We start from the raw sequence: 25112 nt of genomic DNA on the forward strand, positions 1-25112 counted from the left end.
ACCGACGGCTAAATCCCTTTCTGACCACAGCAACATTTGGAATGCTCCAAATGGAATTAGGACAGTGAAGAAATCAATCACTCAGACATTCTCTTTTTCAATAAGAAACAAGGGCAACACAACAAAACCAGGTAAAAATGCAAACGGACACGAGGGAAACACTGTCCACGTAAAACCCTAAGATGTAAGTTGTACCTGGAAGAGCAGAGTGCCCTTCCTTGACCTTGGGGCGAACTCCTGGGCTATCTATTACGGGTCTATGGGCTCAGATAGTTTTCATTACAATTTACTGGTGTCCTGATGCCAGATTCCTAACCTGCAATGGTTGTGGCGATCAATGCCCAACAATGTCTCAGGGGGGACTTGATAAACATTTAGAAGTAACGTTGTGTCGCTGCTTTGCAAAGCTTCTGGGCTGTACCATGGGGGAGGCGTGGGGACAAACCACAGAGTGCGGACCAAACGGCGCTGTGCTCACCTGGGCCTTCTGCAGCACAGCGCTGGCCCCTTATCTTTTCACAGTCAAAGCATGATGTCAGGGGTTGTTATGTGAACATGTGGACCTGCAGAATAACTACAGGAACTTTACTGAAATTGGTCTTTGGTTGGGACTAGATATACGTGTTTGAGATCTGTCACTCGATGACAAAAGCCAGGTTATTAGAATGAGAATAATTCAGAAGTGGAGCCTGCAGATGTATTTCCCTAAAGCACTCCTCATTCCTGCTTCTCAGTCTACACACACACACACAGGTCATTTTTTTTTTTTTTAATAGAGTTTCCTTTTATTCACTTTGGAAATTTCTCAAACATTACACATTTATCTGCCAACAAAGAGCTGGCTTTGGGGGGAAAAAACCCAGAAGCAAACACCAATTTTCAAGTGACCATTTCCAATGGTTCACGGTGAAAGCAGAAAGGGGAATAGTGTTTCCAACTACAGCTTGAACTCAGCGGTTAAACACACCAGCATGAAATGCTCTAAAGAGTAACCGCACATTTCTAAATATCTTGTTTTAAAGTCAACCACAATAAAATTTATAGTAAGATCTGTATATGATTTTGGTGCTTTACAAGACTATTTAGGCCATATTGTTTTAGCAATCACCACTATTTTTTCTCAACAGTGACAGACGGGGAAGTGTGAAATGTGTAACTTGAATGCGAGTGGATTTCTGAGGCAGCTCTTTCGAGAAGGGTCAGGACAGACAGAAGAAAGGCTTTGGAACCGGACGCCTCAGGAGTGGAACCATGTCATACAAAGTCCCGGGGGGCAAGCCACATGGACAGGAGCTGCACGCAAGAGTTCTAGCAAATCCACTGAAAATACCATTCTTGAGTTACGTTCACCAGGAACATAAAGCAAGGCGTGCTTCACTGGAAAACTGCATGACTGCCAAGCATACAGATCTTTCTCTCCATCGACTCTCTCTGTAGATGGAGTTCCGTAGTCAGCAAAGATTACTTACTGACAAAATTAATTAGGCTATCACTAAAATTTGGGGCACTTTTCCGCTTAAACCCAACAGTCATCAGAACCAGGAACCTGAATCTTTGCAAAGCCCAATTCCAGCAGAATTTATTTTTAGAGAGCTCCGACTGTATGCATAACGTTACACAGGATGCCCTATTTTCAATGTGTTTGAAACAGAAACTGTTTTCACATATATGTCCAGCATCACCGATAGAACCCTCTCAACCCAACTTACACAGCATCTCCCCCAGAGCAGTACCGAGAAGGACAAATTCAGTCAAAATTATTTTAAATCTAGTATCTGAAGAGGGAAAAACACTACCTGTGTCCCCAAAACAACATAATCAAAACAGAAAAGCAAGCCGTCCAAGCCCCAGCCCATTTTTGGTGGGGCTACCCCATCAGCATGCCCACGACAACACACGCATTAGCATTCTGAGGGCAAAATAATGCTATCTTTTCAACAAGCCAGTTGCTCTGGCTAGGACTCAATCCTGGGAAGGTAAAGTGGCGTTTATATTTTTAAACCAAAAACAACAAATAGAAGTGCCAATGATTTAAAAACAGTAGATTCCTGTGAAAAACACACAGCCACGTGTTATTTTTTAAAACACAACTGTACCCCTTTCGCTCAGGGAGACATGCTGGAAAGAACCTTAATCAGAAACATCTTCTGTTTATTGATAGTTATAATCATTTGTTCAAGATGAGTGTTTTAAGATTGGCGTGGGAGGGGAGGGAGGAGAATGAGCACTACCGGAGGGCCGAGCAGGGAAACAAGCAACAGTCAAATCGCTAGAGTGGACAGCGTCCACCTGCAACCATGCTTTGTGGATGAAGCGAGGTGTGTGCGCTGGGGAGCCTGCAATAAGGGAGGTCACAGAAAGTTCCCTGTGGAACGGATGCTGGCCCCTCCTCCTCTCCCCTCACAACCTCATCTCCGGTCAGATCAGTGGGATCCAGTCAGGTGGGGAGGAGAGGAGAGGGCCTTTGGGTGTCCGGGAGCAGGGACAGCTGGTGGACTAGTAGGGTGTGCGTGTGGGGAGGGAGGGAAGGGCCGTGTCCCTGGGGCCTGTGGTTCTGTAGGGTTTTGGCTGTATGCTGGGAGAGACAGAAAGAGACTAGGGGCTGTTAAGCAGGAGCAATGGCACAAAAAGATGTGTTTTGAAGGCCTCGTCCTCTGCCTGTGGACGGGAAGACACACTGGAGGCGGAAATGGATGTGGGGTCGGCAGGCGTGCAGTTACCCCAACAGACCAGGTGAGAGGCCAGTGCTTTGGAGCCAGGTGGGCAGGGACACAGAGCCGAGCGGCGTCTCAGAAGCAAACCTGACAGGACGTGGTGAGGAATCAGATACTGTGGGGAAAGGAGAGGAGGCACCGAGGTATGTCCTAGGTGTCTGGCTTGCACAAGAGGATGGAGAAGGGGGCGGTCACTGAGAGGCAATGTCATGTGGGCAACTGGAGGCTCAAGTCTGGGAAGCGGATGGAGAGTTCTAGAACTCATCTTTGCTTCCTGTGTCTTTGGTTTAAGATCTTCCCTTGTTGTGAACGTGATCCCTTTCGAGGCAGCCTGTTCCCTTAAAGAAGGCTGAAAGGTCTATAACATCAGCCACAAAGCTAGAGTAATAATCAGTTTCCAGCTATAAATAACTCCCCAAACCCTTTGGTCATTGATACATTTAAGTTTTATTTTTCCCTTTGAGAATGGGCAAAAAGAAACATTATTTTTCAAGAGCTCTATGAAAAAGACCCTTTCAAAAGAGGGGCCGTGGTAACTTTGTTCGCTGGTCTTGAGAATGGTCTTTTTAGTGGACATACAGTTAGAGGAAAGCTGCAGAGAAGTTCTCCCTGGCACATCTTTGCCCCGTATCACGCAGGCTGCCCACGGGGCCCCTCTGCCTCTGAGGCATTTCTCTTGGTCATCTTCGCTGTTCTTCAAGGAGCTGTGGTTTCACCCCTGCATCTCGGTGAAGCGGTTTCTACCACGCACCGAGGAGTCCTGCATATTCCATCTTGATTTCCTAAAAGGCTCTAACACCAGAAACCTTTTTTCCGTTTTTGTTAACTACGTCATGCCGACTTCTCGGAGGGTTCCCACCTGTCATCAGTTCTGCTCCTGGCATCACGGCTCAAATGCACCTGTTGTGCACTTTCAAGATTAAGTCCTTCCTTTTTGCCTCAACGCAGGTACCCCGTTTCGGTTTTTCCTAAAGCAGCTGACTGATCTCCACCTTCTTTCTCAAAGGAACCAGGAGAACAAACAGAGCTCGAGGGTTTTGAAGCGAGAGACTTCCTTGTCAGGGTGTGAAGAAAATGCAAAAAGTGTTTGGCTGCCTGAAGTCTGGTAATCGATAACTAAGAATGTTCTCTTCATCTCCAAGTGGATTTTGGTTTGTTAAGCCCATTGTTCTGTTATCAAGAACAATTACTGGCAATCAGACAAAAGTGAACTGCAAGTCTGCCTTCCTTCAGAGATTCTGATGTTGGCGTTTCCCTGTTGACTCCCAGCACACGACTGCCTCAGGCTCGGGGTGGGGACCAAAGCCACAGAGAGCAGGCGTGGGTCGCCAAGCCTGTCTCTTTCCTGCAAGAGGTGGACCCCAGAACTTTGTGGTTCTGGTACACGTAGCTTCCCGCTGGGTTCTGATAAGATGCACATCACACAGCTCCCCGGTCTGGTTGTACCTCGTGAAAGAAAAACTAGTTGCCATTGAGGTTGCCCACAGAAAGAAAACAGTGCTCTTCTCCGAACTGTGTTATGTCAGAGATCTTTACTTAAAAAACGTTTATTTTGCGATCATGATACCACTAGGAAAAGATCTCGAGTAACCTATAAGGAGGGCTATTCTTTTGCAGTGATGGGAGTACCCACCCTTTACAGCAGGACATCCCCTTCCTGGGTACAAGGTGTAAGAGAGAGTGAAGAGAGAAAGGTCTCCTTCGAGGTACCAGCACCTCAGACAGGTGCGTATCAGCTTGACAAATACTGAGGAGCTCAGCAGCACCCACCCAAGATCTAAGACCTGAGTGATATCTCAGGAATGAGGTCATGAAGAATGCACAGATCTCGTATGCACTCACAGACTTCTTGTACCTAAACAGGCCAGTCTACCGCCTGAAAAAGAGAAAGAATCTGGGTCCTGAGATCTCCCATCTCGTAAACTTGCCAGAGCAATATTCTGTAAAACCCTCTAACAGAGAATGCGCTTGTCCAGGGCTGAAGTGCCAGGAAATACATCAGTACAGTCATTTCTAACTTAACAACAAAGTTGTCCTAAAATTCTTACAGATTTCCTGAGCTAAAGGCAGCCTTGGGATGACACAAAGTTACTTCATTTGTTGAAGCAACACTGTTCAAAATTAGGGTAAAATATGTTGCAGGAAAAGCCTGAACGCTGAGCAAAAGTCTAGTTCATGAAATCCTCACCAGCTGCTCTTACCTGGTATCTAACAGTCAAAGGCCATCCAGAAAGAGTTAACTTTCAAAGCAACGGACAAAACCTTATGGATCTGTAGCTGTGGGTTTTTTGTTTTTTTTAATCTGTTCATGGAAGTGGAGTTCAAACGAAGAACGAAGGTCAAGATAAAGAGGAGCCTTTGGGAGTTGCTCCCACAGACCTTTACGTGACCAGCTAAGGGGGTCCTGTGCGCCCCTCGCCCGTGATCTTCATACGGTCTGGGACAGACTAAGACACAGATCAGGTCCTCTTCACCGCTTTTAAACTGTCCCTGGTGCCTTCAGCCCCAAACGCGGCCGAGGTGATGCAATTTCGGATGGAGCAGGACGGGGCACTTCCTGAGGTCACCTTGAAAGCTTTGCAGGCGGGCAGTGAGGGCAGGGCTGCTCCCTGAGATACACGTGACGTCAACAATCCTGCCTTTTCTGAACTGCGGAGAGCTTGGATTGCCGGTGCTGTGGTGCTGATTTTCTCTGGGGACGGCTGGACTAGAAAGGACCATCCCAGCTGGTCTGGGGGCGTTGCATGGTCTGTGGGGCAGAGACGCTCCTAGGGCCACAAGGTCAGACGTGCAGACAAGTGGCTTAGCCAAGGAAACAGGGGCACACCACCGATGCGAAGCTCACCTGGATAACGGGAGCCCTGGCCCAGTGTATGTGTCACCACGGGTCACCTTAGATGCTGAGGACAGCACCCAGTTGAGAGCGGTTTGGACGGGGGCGTGGATAGGAGATACTCTGAATGAGGAAGGCAGGTCTAGATACGGTGGGGAACTTGGAATATTGCACCATGTGAGGAGGACGCTGATGTCTGAGAGGACAGAAGACAGAAAGTCAGAGGGATTTGGGGAGACCAACTTGGCCCTGAGTCGAGAAATTGCCAAAGCCTGAGTTATGGTTTCAGGTTTGCACAACCATTTGTTCCTCTGAATGCTATCTAGTAACAAGCTCCGGTCCAGTATTCTCCTCTGATATCTATCAGGGACAAAAAAGTGGGCATCCAACTTTACACTTTCCACCCGCTTCCCCGAGTTTCCACTAGTTCTCTTCAGTAGCGGGAATCCCAAAGGCCAAGCCTTAGACACGTGCTGGCGCTCTACCCTCGGGCACCCTAGGGGGTTATAAAAAATATAGGCTCGTGAGCCTCACCCTGCCTGTGGCTGGGGTGAGCTGGTGTGTATGGTTATTAACTCTCGCCAGGTAATAATCACTTGTTTAGGGAACTTCACAGACCCTAGTCCATGAAAGGTTTGCTCTACATTTCAGACTTGGATTCCTTGGATCTCATTAAACTTAAAAAAAAAAAAAAATCTTTCTTAGTCTTTTAAAAATTAGTGTTTGGGGCACCTGGGTGGCTCAGTTGTTTAAGCATCAGACTCTTGATTTCGGCTCAGGTCATGATCTCAGGGTCACGGGATCGAGCCCCGCATCAGGCTCTGTGCTCAGCGCAGAATCTCCTTGAGATTCTCTCTCCCTCTCCCTCTGCCTATCTCCCACTCACATGCGCATGTGCACTCGCTTGTAAATAAATAAATAAAATCTTTAAAAAAAATTAGTGTTTTACTACATTTTTTAAAAAGTAGGCTCCAGGCCCAATGTGGGACTTGAACTCATGACCCCAAGATCAAGAGTCACACACTCTACTGACTGAGCCAGCCAAGCACCCCTTGTTTTACTACTCTTTGATTTGAAGACTAATAAATATATTTTGTGGTTACCATGATAGTTATGAAACTGAAAGATTTGATTGAAGTCATAATCTTAAAGTACCAACAGAATACTCAATTCTAAATTCTGAAGGAAAAAAGGGGCTAAAAATTAAGCACAGTATTTAGATGATAATGCAAAGGCTTACATTTAATTACAGAAATAAAAACTCTACTTAAGCCTTTGAAATCTTTTCTTTGTCTTTCAATAATGTGACTTCTCCAATCATAGCTATTATTTTAAAACCTAATTGTCCAAAATCCAAAGGGCTAAATTCTTTGTTAATACAAATCACTCACAGTCCTTCAGGCCCATGGACCTCACCGTAACTGGGTCTGGACATATTTAGAAGTTTTTTGGCCCTTCTCTTTGACATTTTAATGCACTATATTTCCACATCAGTGGCTCCTGGCCCACCAGCAGAATTGCATCACACTGGCTTCAAGGAAAATAATACAGAAGAAGTGCCTTGCTGGCAAACAGCAAGGGGAAGTGAATTATAAATACAGCTCCCTAAAGCACAGTTGCTGAAAGACGTGTGTGTATGTGGGGTGCCCGTGAGACATAGGCGTAAGCAGCTCTCTGTATCCAAGAGGACAGGCTCACCCAGTCGCTTGTATGCGGAGCTATTTCCAAGCAGAGGAAGACCACTGATCAAGCTACCGTGTGACTAAGATGATTTCACGGAATTTAATGAATGGCAAAGGTTAAAAACTAATGTTAGTCAGAATTCCCAATATCCTGTTTTACTGAAAACAAAAATATTTTTTTAAAGATTTATTTATTTTCGAGAGGGAGGGTGTGAGAAAGAGCTAATGGGGGGGAGGGGCAGAGGGAGAGAGAGAAACCCAACCAGACTTTGTGCTGAGTGCGAGCCCAGTGAGGGGCTCGATCCCACAACCCCGACATCACAACCAAGAGTTGGACACACAACCGACTACGCCACCCAGGCGCCTCCTAAAAACAAAAATATTTTAACAAAACTGATTTCGGTTATCCTAGTTTTTGGTCTGATGTAAGTATTAAAATGTAGGTCTCCAGATTCATGGTTGTGATACTCAGTATAAAAGTTCCCTTCCAAGCAAGAGTAATAATGACTTTCCAAACTGACTCATTTTTGCTCACTTTTTCCCTTAAAACTAAGAAGCCTGAGCGTTTTCCTTTCTGACGTTCAGTCAGTCCACGGGGGCGTCTTTCGGGGACAGCAAAAGGAAGACGGACGTGGGCTGTACCAGCGTCAGTGGGTGGGCGCACTTGTGGGTCCAAGTGCCCACTCAGAACCCTTCCTCAAACGGCGACACTCCAGTCACGACGATGCCGGACCCTAAAGCGATACTGGAGGGCAGAGATTCAAACCCATCCATGTGCCCTCGAGCAAACTGTTACTTCAGGTCACAAGGCCTGTGGCTGCAGAAACGACAACTCATGCTGCGCGGAGTGTGCGCGGGGACGTGCCAAACCCGCGTCTCCCTGCAGGGGCACCCCAGGGTGGGCCAGGGAACGAGGTCCAGCCCGTCCCTCAGAAGGTGGATCTCCACCCAGACACGGGCTGATGGCTGCGTTCTAACAGAACTGCCTTTAGACATGAGGAAGAACTAAAATTAAGACTTTTTCTTTTAGGGGTGCCTGGGTGGCTCGGTCGTTAAGCGTCTGCCTTCGGCTCAGGTCAGGGTCCCAGGGTCCTGGGATCAAGCCCCGCATCGGGCTCCTTGCTTGGCAGGGAGCCTGCTTCTCCCTCTGCCTCTGCAGCTCCCCCTGCTCGGCCACTCGAGCTCTCTCAAATAAATAAATAAAATCTTAAAAAAAAAAGACTTTTTCTTTTAAAGGGAAAATCTAGAGAGACCGCACTAAGTGAAGGAAGAGCAGTTAAGTTAGTACAGGACGCAGAGCCGGCTTTGTCCGCTGTGCCTGGTGAAAGGGTCCTGAGCAGGTAACTCAGAGACTTGTTTCCTCCACCGTGAAATCAAGGGACAGAGGCTGGATGACATCCAACATACCTCCAGCTCTGAGATGCTACTATTCGGTCACTGAAACTACATCCTTTTGGAATGTAGAATGGAACATTATCTTTTTCCTTTTTTAAAAAATTTTATTTATTTGAGAGAGAGAGAGCATGAGCAGGAGAGGCAGAGGGAGAGAGAGAATTCCAAGCAGATTCCACGCTGAGCACAGAGCCTGACGTGGGGCTCGATCTCAGGACCCCAAGGTCACGACCCAAGCCGAAACCATGAGTCGGACGCTCAACCAACTGCACCACCCAGGTGCCCCTGAAACATTTTCATTCTGATGAAAGATCGTAAAGATCTGTGCCAGAACTTTGACATAAGCCGTCTCAAGTCACTGAAGACTTGATTCAAGTTGATGTCCAGGGGGTGCTGGGGACAGCAGACTTCAGGGAACCAAAGTATAGCCCGGCCTGAAGATCTAGGGCATGGCCGGCCTTCTGTACGTTCACAGAAGTCATGCTTCATCCTTGGCACTCATTTCCAAGACAAAACCCTGGAAAACCCTGATATATCCAAATCCACAAACTGGCTGCGTTTGGCAGAGATGTCAGTTGTTGGACACTCCAAGTGCCGCCAGAATGGATGGACGGATGGATGCAAAACACACACAGCAGCTGAGGGAAGTTTATTTTATGTGTGCATGTGGCCTGGGATTCATGGCAATGGTTCTTTAGGAAGTAGCAGGCCGAAGTCCCTCCTGAACGTCTGGCCAGCTTTGGCTCTCCTCTGCAGACAATGTCTCAGCTCCCTTCAACACAGCCATCAGAACTGGACTGAGGGTGACAGTCCCCTGCCGTCCCTGAACTTGGCTTTTCATAAGATCATCTGATATTTCCACTTCTCTGTTTCTCAGTACTTCAAAAGAGCACCACCTTAACTAGAAATGCTTTAAAACTAAACAGAGCAGGGGCACCTGGGGGGCTCAGCTGGTTAAGCATCTGCCTTCAGCTCAGGTTATGATCCCGGGGTCCTGGGATGGAGCCCCGAGTTGGGCTCCCTGCTCAGTGGTAAGTCTGCTTCTCCCTCTCCCTCTGCTCCTCCCCACACTTGTGCTCGCTCTCTCAAATAAATAAATAAAATCTTTAAAAAAAAAAAAAAAACTAAACACAGCAATGCATTTTCCGAGTAAAAAGTGTATCAGTGCATATGGTGGTGGTGGTGTCCTGGACAAATACTATGAATTATTAATTCCAAATGATTAACTTTATTACTGAGCTAATCCAGTACTCAACAGTAAGATTCACCATATTCTATTGTAAATCCTCTGACAATCAAAACAAGGAACTCCTTTATTCAAAAGGTGAAAAAGAAAGAAAAAAAAAAACCTCCTCTACACGTTCCTTAATCGACTCAGTACAGCGGGTGGGTTTCACCCCGGTCGAGCCACCCTTAAAAAGGGAATTAGTGAAATGGCTTCCAACCAGTCAAACCTGTGTGCTTTCTGTACCATCTTCCACGCAATAGCTGCGAAAGCCGGGAGCATCTGCCATAATCTGTCATTTTTCACAGTGAGCTCTCTGTTTCTGTCTAATTGCACACACACACACTCACTCACTACCTTTGTCATTAATTTGTCTTTTTCAGGTTCTTTCAGAGGCTCTGGGCCCTGCGGGATTCTGACTTGAGAAAGAAGGCATTTTAACAAACTCCGTTAAGACTGTTTCTGCAAGGCTGAGCCACTTCCCCGCAAGAGAAACCGACATTCAGCAAACGGGTTTTTCAAACTGCCAACCTGCCTTCCACCCAACACAGCTTTCAGTGGGGGAAGAAAACAGAAACAAAAGCTAGAACACGAGTTTGCTGCAAGGAGATGTTAGGTAGAGCAAAAGCATGTTGAAAACCAAATTTCTTAACCCAGAGCACTAAAACATGTACTACACATGTTTTCTCACACTCAAGCTTCTGCTTTAAAGAAAAAAAAAGGCACAACAGGTTATGTGGACTGCAAAGGGCAAAGGAAGGAAGATTTAAAATAGAAATAAAACTTTTCTTTCTTTTTTAGAAAGAATGCTGTAGACAAAAAAGGCAAAATTCAGAGCTTACAGGGAAGGGGCCGCAAAGATGAACCTTTGCCAAGTGTGCTTTACAAGATTTACAAAGAGTAACTCCAACATCTTTCTTGTTCTTATTTTTAATTAAGGAGGAGGTGTTGTGTTCTCAGGAAGCCATGTGGATGCTGCTGGCTGAAACGTAGGTTTGATCTTCTCGTGCTGGTTAGCTAACACTGATTTTCTGCCCCAGTGGAAGAGATTTTACTCTGATGCATGCCATTTAAATTCATTTTACACAGCTGCTTAATGTGGCTTGGCAAGGCGCGGCCAAACTAGCTTTGTGGGTCTAAATAGAACTCCAGAGTTGGTAAAGGACAGATCCTATGGATTAGCAGCTGATGATAAATGCTTTTCTCCCCCCACTGTTATTTTCCTACTGACTCATGGACTGACCTTGAAGGTACCACAAGAAAGGAAAAAAAGAGGAAAAGACAGTTTCCCAAAAGAAATGTTTACCTAATTCTAAATTTGTTATTTCATTTTTAGGATTATGTTTACAAAATTCTATATTTGTTAGCCCACATTTAGGACCATGTTTACAGGATTTAGAACTCTCGACTGCAAAATTATCATTTGCTCTTGCTGTCTAAATAAATGTATCCCGAATGTAAAACTTTTGGAAGGCTCTCTGTGTTACGTATTCTTAACAAGTCGTAAAAGCATCGTTCTATACGTTTAGTCTTTAAACAAAGCCAGTTGACTGTTCCCTGTTTTATCTTAACCAAAAATGTGGCGTGTTTCTACTGAAACTAGTGAACAGGATTCAATCTATGTAGGATAATCTTATCGTTACGATATGCAAAGCAATATCAATATTTTTGCTAAAAATCGGTCAATAATATGCTGTAAGAGCATTTACTAACCTAAAAATGGTGACAGCCTATTATAAAGCTTTGTAGTAGGAAAAAAGAAAGACACTTTTTGTTGCTATATGTAATTCCTGTGTTGAAATTGATAATAATATGGCAACACCACGTTAAAAGGCAAATTCTGTGTTGGAGGATTTGGTTGCATTTTTCTGGTGACTTCAATATTCTAAAACTCCTTGGGAGAAGGAAATAATAGAAATCTTTGGCACAGACGTCTGCTCAGTGATGATATAATGAAACCCCTCTTAAGTCCTATTAATAACCTGAGTCATGTCTCCTGCAGTGAGTCTCCTGTCAAATGAGGTCGCTGCACTCAGAATTGGGGGTGGGGGTGGGAGCGGGTCATCGTAGTGGCAGGAATGACAACAACACAGTCATGATAACAGGGCCGTAGGACACAAGTTCCCAGACAACACGAGGACGACAGCAGGGGAAATCACGCCAGAGGAGGGAACTTCGTCCCTTTGACGGAGCTAAAAGTTTGCATTTCCCTCTCAGGCACGAAGGAAAAGAAGCCATGCCGAAAGCCATGCAAAGACAGGATCTGGGGGACGGCATGCAGGGCTCCACCACATGACCACGGGACCGTTCAGAAGAGTGAAAAACAAAACAGAACAAAACGAACAAAAACCCCGAAACAAACAAAAAGAAACAAAAAGACAACCCCCTCTGGGATGGATTTCCTCTTAGGTCTTTCACTTTCTTGTTTTGGGTGTTCCTTTTGCAGCTTGATGGCACGGTCATTAACGGTTTAAAAAAAAAAAAAATGCCCAGGTCCCGCAGCAAGTCAGGGTATGTGGCTACCTACCCGTACTGGTCAGGCTGGTGCATCAGGGGAGCCTGAGAGTTGCCATAGTTGGGGTGCTGGGAAGAAAACATGGGGCGTCCCCCAGCCCCAGACTGGCTGGGATAAGCAGGCGACCTAATGTATGGTGGCCTAAAGCAGAACAGAAGAACAACCTCTTTGGATTTGCTCTGTAGACAAGTATGAATCCCCCTGTGCACTAGGTTCTGTCCACACGTAGGTGTGGAGGGCTACAGAATGTGGCCTCAGCCTCTGTACCATGCAGCTGCCTGAGAGGGGGACTGGAGGTGGTTCCCTGAAAAGAGGGGGTGGGGTGGGGGGCAGGGGCAAAGGGGAAAGACGAGTAAGACTCTCAGACCTAGTCTCGGTGTACACTTCACGCACCTCTGACTTCAGCACGAGCCGAAATACACACAGCCCTCAGTTACAACGCCCCGAGAACTACAGTGGGCAGGATGCGGAGGCAAGGCTCTGGAATGGCCTGCCGAGCAGAGGCAGACAATGACAAGGCAGGGATGTGTACCTCCGCACGAATTTAGATAAAATGCCACATCGACTGATTCGGGAAGGGAGCAGAGCAAGACTTTTACGTCGAAGGGCTATGCCTTGCTCTCTGTGGTTATCTTCCTCCCAGGCCACTGTCCGAGGCCTCATGTCCAGGGCCATCAGGCACTTTCTACCTGAGAAGAGCTGGTGCTTTAGGAGTTGCAACAATGGTGTTTTAGGAGTTACGGGGACAGCGTGTGTTAAACCTAACTCAGAACTTCAACGGGACCAGGCAAACCAGTCTTCGTGGACAGGTTTATTAAAACATTCCCTAAGGTTCGGTTTAGTGTATATAGTGGTGGGGTTCAGGAGATTTTAAATCACTGTAATGTGGATGAGGGAGAGAGAAAGAGAGAATGATTGACTTTCATTTTGATTCCTCAAGGGAAATTTATTATTATTTGGAGCAAACGGTGAGACTGAAGGGTCCCTAACATTCCCCAAATAGCAGCTTCAGAGGAAAAGTAACAAAGGGACACATTTAAACACACACACACACACACACATACACATACACACATTTTTCTTTCCCTTTGACAAAAATCAGATTCTTCTATCTTTTCTTCTGAAGACAACATATCTTTATACATAGCTTTCAATGTGCTTTGTTTTAAAACATATTTTAACATATGTTAAACATAACTTAAAACATATCTATAAATGCTTCTCTTAAAACTATTCGCTTCTGTCTCATAAATTTTTAATTATGTTATTTTTATGCAGGTTAAATATTTACTTCAAGAATTTAAAAAATCAAGATGGAAAACAAGTATGTAACTGAGGCTAAAGCCTTGCTCTATCAACTTAAACTTTATGAAATATTATCTTTGCTTTATTAGCCATATTTTGGTTTGGACAGATAGAGAGGTATGCCCAGAAAAATAAAATATAACATAAGAATATGAAATCTGTAAATCTCACACAGAAACATTTAGACAAACACACACAATACAAATATGTGCATAGACAAAGTTTCTATTTTATAAGGATTTTTATGGTGGGGTTAAAAAAAAAAAGGAAGGTGGTTCTTTTTCAGTGGGTTAGATTTTAAAAGCCTACTTTTTCGGCTTTAGACTTTTCCAGCCTAAACCTCGCTCCTCTAACCGGAACCACCCAGATATGCCACCGCCCTGGGGCGCTGGTTATAATGACTAGTCACAGTCATTCCAAATAAGCTCCCACAAGGGACTCGCCCACCACTCGGGTTCCTTCCTCGATGTCTCAGAGAACGTGGTCTGCCATTTACTTCTCTGTACTTTCTGGGACCGCATGTGTTAACACCAAAGGAACGGCCAAGCCGAACGACGCTGCACCGCTCCCCAGCCCGGGTGACCCAGGCGACGGCGCAGCTCTGTGCACGACCCGCACCCACAGGTGCGCACGCAGACCGCCTGCCCCGACGGCATACCTGCTCTGTGCCGAGTTTGCAGCGGCCTGCATCACTGCGGCGGCTGCCTCCTGTGCCTTACGGTTCACGGTTGGCATCGGTGGCCCCATGCCTGGCCCTCCCTGCTGAGACATGCCGGGAGAGCTGGGGGTCATGCTGCTCATATTTCCAGGAAATGGTCTGTTCTGCATCCCAGCTGATGGCATTCGTCCCAGGGGCATAGCACCACATGGCTGGCTTGGCCCTTGTCCATGCATCTGGTTGTTGGCATTGATGCCCATGCCGGGCCCTGGGCCGCTGTAGCTTGCACTGGGCACCCCGCTATACGTTGGGGGTCTGGAGTAGTTACCTAAACAAAAAGCAAACACAAATTAAAGCCTTTTACTTTATCTGGACTGGTGAGAACATTCACTGGAAAGGCTTCTTGTCCAACAATGTGGTCAACACAGAATAGTCGTCATTATCCTTATTAACCCTTCCCCTGTTGGCACGGATGAGGCTGGCAGGGTCAACACATGTTCTCGGCCCATTCCAAAGGCAAAGAGCCACATGGGACCACTGAGAGATGGACGGGACATTTAGGCGAACCATTAAAGCCATCTAGAAACAGGCAAGGGATGCTAGTACCGAGTGTCGCCTCAGTCCACCCAGAGCTCACATGCTTACCTTTCAAAGTAATGATTTCAAGCCCTAGTCCTTAGGAACACACCACCGAGACTGCATCACTACGTCACCACTGTGCCCGACAGTTCTGACAAAGGGCTCTCAGAAAGAGGACACGTAAGACAAGATGCACATACGGTCAAAATCATCCTCCAAAACCCCACAGGAGGTGTCGTGTGGGTGCTCAGCAATAGTCCGGCCAAACAACCCGTTTTTCTCTGGTGTTGGGAGCACGTTTTGTTTGTTTGTGTGTTTGTTTTGTTTGTTTTTTCCCTGAGCACCAGAGAAAGCAGCTAGTTTATGCCTGGTGCCATGTCTTATGAAATGTGGTTTCAAGCACTACCCTGACGTTCAGCGCGGTGAGATGGTGACTCCGTGGGGAGCAGGCAGAGCGTGAGGAAGAAGTGAAGGGCCACCAACACGCCTCCAGCCCCCGTTCACACCGGGGAACACACTGAGGAGAACGGCAGCTTCGAGGGCCTCAGCTATTTCAATAGTTTTGTCTTCTCTCTCCTTCCACACCTTTTATTTTGACTGAGTATACATAGATTAAATTCAAGTAAGTTAAAGGCATATGTGATGTCATTCCAATAATAATAATGACTGCAGATAGTTACAGCTGAACCACACTACGCATGACACGTGGGGTTAAGTGCTTTGCGTCAAATGATTTCATTCATTTCTCCGATAACCATATAAAAAATACATATAAATGACGACGATTCCATTTACAAATGAAGAAAATCAACAGCCAGTAAGTTAGGGTTCAAACTCAAGCAAAAGGATTCTGGGACCCATGTAATTAACCAATAAAATATGCTGCCTTCCCACAAATGATTAATGAAATAAAATGAATGTAAAAGGCATTTGCAGAATATGGATTAACGTTTCTCAATCAATTCTTACTGCTTTCTGGAAGAATCTCCTTGTCAAAACAACATAACCATTCTAGGGGATATAAAGCTAAATACAATGCAATTCCTGCACTCAAGAAGCTCACCGTGTGCATGTGTGTGTGTGTGTGAGAGTGAGGTGGAGTAGAAGGGATAAGACAAGGAAAAGTATAAAAGCAAGAAAAGTGCAAGAGTAATCTGCTTGTGGGGGGCAGGGGTCAGTGCGGTAGGGGAGTTCAGGGAAGATTTCTTTGCTGGGCTGCGACCTCAGGAGCCCATGGGTGGCCAGGCCCTGGGACGCGGAGAGCTGGCACCGAGTGAAGGCTCTGCACATAATGTCTACAAGATCTTAACTTGTTCTCCTCTTTCTTGGTTTCACCCTCTTCTCCATAAAGCAAAGATAATCCTCTCTAATACTGCCTAGTTGAGGAGTTGCTAGGGTTAAAGGACATTATGTATGTAAAGTATTGCAAACAGGCGTGTGAAAATGGTAGGGGGTAGGTATCTGGGTGGCGAGTAAGGCAGAGTAGAGGACAGCACACGTGGCCCAGCCAGCCAGACAGCAGACAAAGTCAGGATGGGTCACTGTGCACGGGGGTCGTGGCGGGGGGAGGTCAGGTTCAACAGGGCCTTGTGTTCCAGGCCACCAAGTGTAGGGTTTATTTTGAAGATAAGGAGGAGTTTCTCCAGGTTTTCCAGCAGAAATCGGATTTGATGAGTAACAATAATAAAAGCAAATACTTAATATTTACTATGTGCTAAGCTCAATTCCAAATTCTTTGTATGAACTCATTTAATCCTTGTATTCAAGCCTAAGAGGCCTCTGTTATTGCAACCCTAATTCTAGAGATGAGAAACCTGAGGCACAGGATAGGACGTTAAGGAGCTTGTCTCAAGGTCATGTGCCTACTAAGCAGAGAAGGCATGGTTCGCATTCAGGTAATCTGTGTGTTCAGAGTCCAAGCACAGGACACTATGGTGTGGCCTCTCAAATGCTTAAGGAAAAACCGTACTTATGTGACATATCATCACAACTGTAAAACCAGATTTTCTTAAGTCCACACATGTAAAGCTGCATCACCTAAATCTACAAGATCCACGGACTTTCCAACAAGGACGGGGTACTTGCTCTCTGTTAGGTGCATTACATGAGCTTTCTTATTTGGGTATCCATGAAGTGTGTTATTTATTGCAGACGGTAGGAAGGTCACCACTCACACGAACCAGGGGCCGACACACTTTCTGTAAAGGGCTGGACAGTGAATATTTTAGGCTATTTGGGCCAGATGGTCTCAACTAAAATGTCACTATGGCCCTGATGTGGCCAGAGGCACTCCATACACAAATGAGAGTGCCTGTGTTCAATAAAACTTTATTTACACACACAGGTGGTGGGACAAAGTGGGCCATAATCTGCTGGCCCCTGCTATAGACCAGCCTTAGGACCAACTAATACAGCGCTCCGTCAGCAGAGAAAGGGACTTGTGACGACCAGCACCCTTTGACCCTGAATGTCCTCTGGAAGGCTAAAGAAAGCCTAAAGGGGAATGACAACAGAGTGAGGCACTAGCAATTTCAGGAACTGGAAATGGAGAGGAAAACAAAACAGACTAGAAGGAACAGGAGAGGTGTGATACCAATGACCTCAGGTACCACCCAGGCCGACGTGAGTCAGTATTTTATGGCCAGCTCCTCGAATTTAAACCGCCTTTTCCTAAGAAAATACTCTGCCTTTGCGGAAGTAATCGAACGGACACTGTTTCCAAGTAAAAGGTAAGACATTCACTGTTGATCAATTTTAAAGTTCTTTATAAAAAGTTCTTCTGTTGTTTTGGAACCTCCCACCCCACAGGCCCCCACATAAAGTCCCCGTCTGTCTTCCAGTCCCACCATCGCGGTGGAAAGGGCACCTTATGCTTCCCCGGCTTGTGAGGGACACGGCGTGGTGGGCAGGCTGCTGGCCTGCCTCTTCCCACGCCTTCTCGGGAGCACAGTCCTCAGAACGCTTCTCTGCGGGCAGAGTGAAGGCTTCTCCTCTCCATCCTCACTGACCTCACACGCACTCGCTGCCAGAGAGTCTGATAGCAGCAGGGAACACAGTGCTCTTTTTTGGCACTTGCTTTTTATTAAAAATAAATAAACTCATTCACAGTTCGAATGCAAATGAAATTAATTCACATATTCATTCGATTACTAGCTCCCGTCCTCCCCCAGCACTTGGTAAGTGACTCATTTGGGAAGAAACCTGATTCAGTGAAAACATATGTACGCTTTGCTTTCGAAGGAAATGAAATAACACTTTAATCTTGTTTCAGAAAACAAGCGTTTAGACATGGTTATGGCAGACGTGGCCCACAATGCAGTTTTGTAAGAGAAGAAAGTTCCTGATTTTGTTGAACTCTGCTTACGGTCAGAACAGAGAAACTCTGTCACCCCGGGCTCTTGCACTTTGGGTATCACTGGCAGTCAGACTCTGTATTTTAAGGAAAACAAAGGAAAGAAATGACCAAGATGGACCCTACTTCCTCCTTCTCATTCCTGGTGCGTGCTAAGAGGAAGAGCTGTGGTTCACTGGCTTTGCTCGACTCCGCAGCTGGTCTCCCGGCAGCAGGCGGGTGGGGTCTGCGTGAGAGCACAACCACCATGCACACCCATACACGCACGCACACACTTGTGCTTAGAAAGGCCCGTTGAGTGCTGGGCTCCCAATCTCATTTTCCTCAATCAGTTGGGTTGATTCCATGAATTGGCACTCAAAAGCACATGTCAAGGGAATATGTTCTAATTATAGAGGCCTCTATTTGGGAGAAGAAATACAAAGTCCCCTTTTCTTCTCCTTGAAACGCTAAAGACTTTCCTCATTAAACTCACATGCCTGGATAAAAATGCTTTCTAAAGGCTTTAAATGGCTTAAGAGGCAGCGATGGACAAAGCACAGTCTCTAGAATTGGGGTCTGAATAGCGGCATGACCTTGGATAAGTTATTTAACCTATGTGAACATCAGTTTTGCCATCAGTAAAGTAAGAACGGTAATGGGGACCTGGTACAAAGGGACTAGTAGAGTGCCGAGCACAGAGTCCCCTGATAAACGATAGCTGCCACCGTCATCAACAATCATAATACTATCAACAACATGGATAATTGATGATCTTTCCCCATAGTCTTTTAAAAAAAGTGTGGAAGGAGTGAAAAATGATTAATGCCTCCCCCCTTTGCCTACTCGATAACGTATCTTTCTCCCCCAAATAAACAAAAACCAAACATGTAAGCCAAGCAAAATATGAGAGGAAAAGCCAGGAATGAGAAGTGCAATCTTATTTCCATGTTTCTCTAATAGATTAGTAATTTGTTGGCACTAGCTCGGACAGAAAACAGATGGATCCAGCATTAGGCACAATGAAGGCAGCAGATGCTGGGCCAGCCCACCTCAGCTGGACGGGTCTTGCAGCCAAGTCCGAGAGCCCACAGTTTTCAAGTGGGTTCATCTTGGCACACCAGCTCCGGAAAATTGGTCACCAAATAAATTCAGATTTCAACCCACCAGGAGGTATATTCAAGCACCAGACAGAGGAAGAAGGAGCTAGACTCTATTTGAGTCACCATTATTTTAGGAGGATCACAAAAAATTCTGTACCTGACTCTGGAATATTTAAATTTGCTAGTTACAATCAATACTCCAAGCTTCCTGCTTTTTTGAACTATTAAGTGTTTCCACTCACATAAGAAGTTTTGCTTCTCAGTGTTACCATTCGACAATTCCTTATGACTCACTTCTACATGCAAGGCTCCATATTATACCCCCATGCTGTGGAGGGTAAAATGGTGCCCAAATCACAGACCAGACACTCTACCCGGAGCAGGAAAAAATAAAATGGATTAATTAGCTATATATTATGATAAATATGTTTGTGAATTAGGGCTAAATAGGCATTTACCTTGTTGTTTAGTTAGTAATGCTCACCACTGCTTATAGCTGTCTACTATATAATATGATTTTTAGGTCATGTTTATAGAGATAGAATTTACATACAATAACAATCCTGTATGTCCTATAACCACCACGACATGGGGTATTTCTATCATATCATGACAAAAAATTACCGGTTTGTGGTCAATCTCACCCCCACCCATGGGAACCACTGATCTGATTTCTCTTCCTACGGTTTTGCCTTCTCCCCAGTGTCATATACAATCATACAGTATGTAGTCTTTTGTGTCCGGCTCCTTTCCCTTAGCATCATGCTTTTGAAATCCATCCACATTATTGCACACATCAGTGGCTTGTTCCCTTTTGTTGCTGAGTAGCATTCAATTCTGTGGACATTTATTTCCAGGTTTTGGCAATTACGAACATTTGCACACAGGTCTTTGTGTGGACACAGGTTTCATTTCTCTTGGCAGGAATGAGAGTGCCAGGTTGTAGGGTAAGTGCATGTTTGACTTTCTAAGAAACTCTACCAAAAAATGTATGAGTTAAAAAAAAAATGTATGAGTTCTAACTGTTCTACATCCTTGATATTGTCAATTAAAAAAAATGAGCCATTCCAGTAGGTGTCAAGTGGATATCACTGTGGCTTTAATTTTCATTTCCCTAACAAAGAATGACTTTGAGCATTTTTCACATGTTTATTTGCTGGTTACCATATTTCAGTAAGATCCTTTCTGTGTTAAAAAAAAAGTTATATTTCAAAAACCTTCTTCCAACTCTAGCTTTCTACACAGGCTGATAACACAATGTTGCTCTTTTAGATATTACTTTGGAGGGAAAATGACTGAGTAGATATGAAGACCACAAAAGCAGGTTCAAAATGAAAGCTGACTTACCTTCAGTTGCATTAAATCCTACTATTTGTGGGAATGGAGAGAATTTGTTTTGGAATTGGTATTTATGGCAACATATCTTCCCTAGATCAACATGCATTTTAAAAAGTCTTCACAATGTAAGAGAAATAACCATATTGCACAAAGCTTGGAATAGAGGGGGAAAGGCCGACTACCTCACAGTATGGCTTCAGCGGCTCACTTTTGGTGGTTCTTTCCATATGTTACATAAATGGACCCCTTTAAAAATTTAATGATACAGGGGCACCTGGGTGGCTCAGTCATTAAGCATCTGCCTTCGGCTCAGGTCATGATCCCAGGGTCCTGGGATCGAGCCCCACATCGGGCTCCCTGCTCAGTGGGAAGCCTGCTTCTCCCTCTCCCCCTCCCCCTACCTGTGTTCCCTCTCTTGCGGTCTCTCTCCATCAAATAAATAAAATCTTAAAAAAAATTTAATTATACAATAATGCAAGTTCGGTGCAGAGAATACAGACGCACAGAGAGAAATAGACAAAAATGATCCTTCGTTTTACCTCCTAAAGATAATTATGCACTGAGTCATCAACCCCAACCCCGTGAAGCATCAAGGTAGGGTTGAAAAGGTACCAGTGTCTCTGGAACTTTCCATCTTCATCTCTGTCAGAAATAGTTCTTAAGGGCCTCTTACATGCTAGCTCTGTGCAAATGGCTGGGGATTCAGCAGCAAACAAAGGCAAAGAGCTGACATTCTGGTGGCAAGAGACAGGCAAAGAAGGAAGTCTAGACCCTGTCATGTGGTGCCAGTGAGTGCCCTGAAGAAACATGGCGGCAGATTTATACAGAGTGGCGAGGGGAGGCATCCCTGCTGAGGAGACTGAGGAGAGCCACTCCGGGGAAGGGGGCCTCTCAGGAAGAAGTGCATCTTCAGAGAAACAACTGTTATGGAGGCTGACATCATACAGGCCCAGGGGACGGACGGGCACCGTCAGATACCAGCAGCACCTGACTCCAGGGCGGTGAGAGGGAAGAGAGCACAGGCCCTCCAGGAGCAGGGGGGTAACCGTCCGCTACGTGGGACCTTCAGAAAGCCACTTGTCACTCCCGAGTTCAGTTTCCTCATCTGTAAAAAGGGTATAATACAAGATTATCTGTCCCATGAGGTTGCTGTGGGGAAAAAAATAATAATAACTGTAACTACTGTTGGATGCTTACAGTCAATAAATAGAACCTTTCAAGGAACAGAGAGAAACTGTTCCAGTATTAGTAACTTTTTAATCAGTGAAATTCTTTTTTTATATATTGCATCATAGGTCGGTTTTTTTTTTATTTTTTAATTTTTTTTAAAGATTTTATTTATTTATTTGACAGAGAGAGACACAGCGAGAGAGGGAACACAAGTAGGGGGAGTGGGAGAAGGAGAAGCAGGCTTCCCGCTGAGCAGAGAGCCCGATGTGGGGCTCGATCCCAGGACCCTGGGATCATGACCTGAGCCGAAGGCAGACGCTTAACGACTGAGCCACTCAGGTGCCCCTCATAGGTCGGTTTTTATTTTCATCATGTACAGACATTCAGATTTATTTCTCAAACCGAGTAGAAGTAAACACTGACATTAAAAAATGTAAAAAGGTATTATCTCAAGTCAATAGCAAAATTTAGTGTAAAACAGTAAAATCTCTATGGTAAGAAATGAAAGGTCTCAGGGTCACCACTGTCACGCCTTGCCTGAGCACCTCTGTCCTCCCTGTGCTCTGTGCACGTGGGGACAGCACTGCCTGGAGGGGGAGCTCTGACCTGCTTCCCCTGAGGGCTGAGAGGGACCCTCACCCATTCGTCACTTGTCACTCAACAAAGCCATTTCTTTTCAAACATTTGAAAAAAGTGGCCGAGCTGTGAGCCCTAGGAAAAGGCACCTTGCTAAGATGTCAAGTAAAGCTGAATGTCCACACCTGTATTTCTACAGTGCTCTCCAGGATTGTCATGACCAAGCCCTGTCTTAGAGGAACAGCCCACTGGATGATTTCGCAAGGATGGGCTTCTTCAGCGAGGGGAGTGAAGGGCAGCACTCTTGAGTGCTGTTGGTTTTAATTAGCAAGGGAAAAGAGTTTTGCACTAGTCAAAATTAAAGCTGCTTTATGTTTTTTTTTCTTTTTAAAATTTTAAGTTGATTTGTAGTTTAAATTTTCTTCACTCCTTCCTAAATTCCTGGGTTTTGATAAAATTGTGATGGTTATCGGTCTATTAAGAAAAATTCAGGCTTAAATCTTATAACGTGAAAACTAAATTTGAGCATCAAAAGAAGACTGCATTAACAATCTTTCACTGTAAACTGACCTACTTCAATTTCTTTTTCCCAATATCAGTGAGATAGAGATTTGGGATATTTCTTTATTCTTTCTTTCTTTTTTTTTTTTTTTTTAAGATTTTATTTATTTATCGACAGAGAGCACAAGTAGTCACAGTGGCAGGTAGAGGGAGAGGGAGAAGCAGGCTCTCTGCTGAGCAGGGAGCTGGACGCGGGGCTCGATCCCAGGACCCCAGGACCATGACCTGAGCCGAAGGCAGCTGCTTAACCGACTGAGCCACCCATGCGCCCCTGGAATATTTCTTTAACAACAAAACAATATAGAACATGGAACTGACACTTGCCTAGTACTGTTGATTTAACCATAAAATAAGGCTATGGTAATATGGTAATAGGAGGCTATAATTTGTCATGTGTATCACAACCGGTTTCAAGGGGGGAAAAATGAGTTAACTGAGCAGGGAGTGAGAAAGCAGCGTTTGGAAAGCCAAAGAACAGGCTGTGGTCAGTCTGCAGCCCTGTCCAGGGGAAACATGAATCCACGGGGCAGACGCATCTCACCTCTGTCGAAGAGAGGCTGAATTTAGCGTAATTCAATAATAAGACTGAGATTCAGGACTTAAAATAGTAGAGACTGAAATCCTGGGTCACAGTGACACCAAGGATGTCATGGGCCTATAAGGTACTCTAAAGTAGCTAGGGGCCGCCAATGAGTGACATTTATGCGTTGATCCTCTTCAACTGAAACAGATGTAACATTATTAATGTCTGATTCACTATTTTGGAACTGCACATTTCAACTAGGAATGATTTGGAATTTTCTGAATGCACTGAGAAATATATTTTAATGAAGGGAGAAGGAATATTTCAGAAGGCATCTCTTTTAGAAAAAAAAAAAAACAAAAAACCAAACCTTGAAACTCTGGAAGAAAATACCTTTTATCAAGTAATTTATAAGTAAAAGTCTCAGGGCACCTGGGTGGCTCAGTTGGTTAAGTGTTCAACTCCTGGTTTCGGCTCAGGTCATGATCCCAGGGTCTTGGGATGAAGCCCCGTGTTGGGCTCTGCGCTCAGCGGGGAGTCTGCTAGAGATTCTCTCCCTCTCCCATTGCCCCTCCCCCTACTTGCACGTGCGTGCACACTCTTTCTCTAAAATAAATAATTAAATCTTAAAAAAGAAAAGAAATAAAAGTCTCATCAGGCTCACCTACTTAAAAGATCCCTGCTTCTATACAAATTAAGGCATAAACCCAGGGCTGTATCAGTATACAACCTGTGCAGCTGTATGTGGTGGCCCAGACACTCTCGTACAAGTGAGTGAGAACTGAGGGGAATCTAAGCTCAGAATTATTTAGTTGCCCAAGGTAAAACTGCTTATTTATAGCAAAATTAAGGCTAGATGCCCATTTTCTGCAAATAGTGACAAATATGCAAAAGATATTTGTGGTCAGTGTGACGGACACTGTTCTAGGGAACACAAAAACAAGATGGTCTTTATTCTTTCACCTTTATAGGTGAAATTTGTTTCAGCTTTCTTTCCCCCAAATTCATTAATAATTAACATGTCAATTACATAACTCCTTTCTATTATTAAAGCAAGTCTGTATGGCCCTACTTGGAAACCCTATTTTATAGGGGTAGTTACTACATGTACTTGCTTGAAGGTAGAAAAGTACTATTTCAATAAAATATACTACAATTAAACATTTTCAAACATTTAGATTGGATTCATTCCATTTGTATATTTAATAATTCAGATTTTACAGTATTAATATACATTTCTAAAAATTTCCTTAACTTCATAGAAACTTTTCTTCATCTCTAGTATCTTTGATGTATTTCTAAGCCTGTATTCCCAAAATGTTCCTTGTTCCTCGAGTAGTTTGTCTTTTGTCTCTTCAGTGGCTCACTGAACAAATGAACCAGCAAGGAGGGGGTACGTCAGAGGCATGGGACTATGTGAGTGGTGTCTGAAGTCTCCCTTGATTTGAACCCTGGCTCTAACACTTACTAGCTGTGGGACTGTGTTAAACTGCTCATTTGCAAAATGCGGATAACGTCACAGCTTCCCATTAATTAAAAAAACGGGTAAGTCTGCCTGAATATGAATCCCGGCATGACCACTGTGTATCCTGGCGAAGCTGTTTACC

At 44.9% G+C, this 25112-nt stretch overlaps 1 protein-coding gene across 13 annotated transcripts in view; it reads right to left on the bottom strand.

Moving 5' to 3' along the window:
• Window positions 1-25112, bottom strand: part of ARID1B (AT-rich interaction domain 1B) — a 440094-nt gene that overhangs the window by 48383 nt on the left and 366599 nt on the right. For 7 of the 13 annotated variants that reach the window (XM_078054524.1, XM_078054525.1, XM_078054529.1 and 4 more), the window contains 2 exons: window positions 14325-14652; window positions 12374-12502 (listed from right to left, as the gene is read on the bottom strand). In XM_078054524.1, the coding sequence (XP_077910650.1) occupies window positions 12374-12502; window positions 14325-14652 (457 nt within the window). Of the gene's footprint in view, window positions 1-2096; window positions 5744-12373; window positions 12503-14324; window positions 14653-25112 lie in introns of those variants that run through there. The other 6 variants (XM_078054530.1, XM_078054532.1, XM_078054528.1 and 3 more) reach the window with 2 other exon arrangements.

Source organism: Halichoerus grypus, chromosome 9 (genome assembly GCF_964656455.1).
Source record: "Halichoerus grypus chromosome 9, mHalGry1.hap1.1, whole genome shotgun sequence".
NCBI classification, from domain to species: domain Eukaryota; kingdom Metazoa; phylum Chordata; class Mammalia; order Carnivora; family Phocidae; genus Halichoerus; species Halichoerus grypus.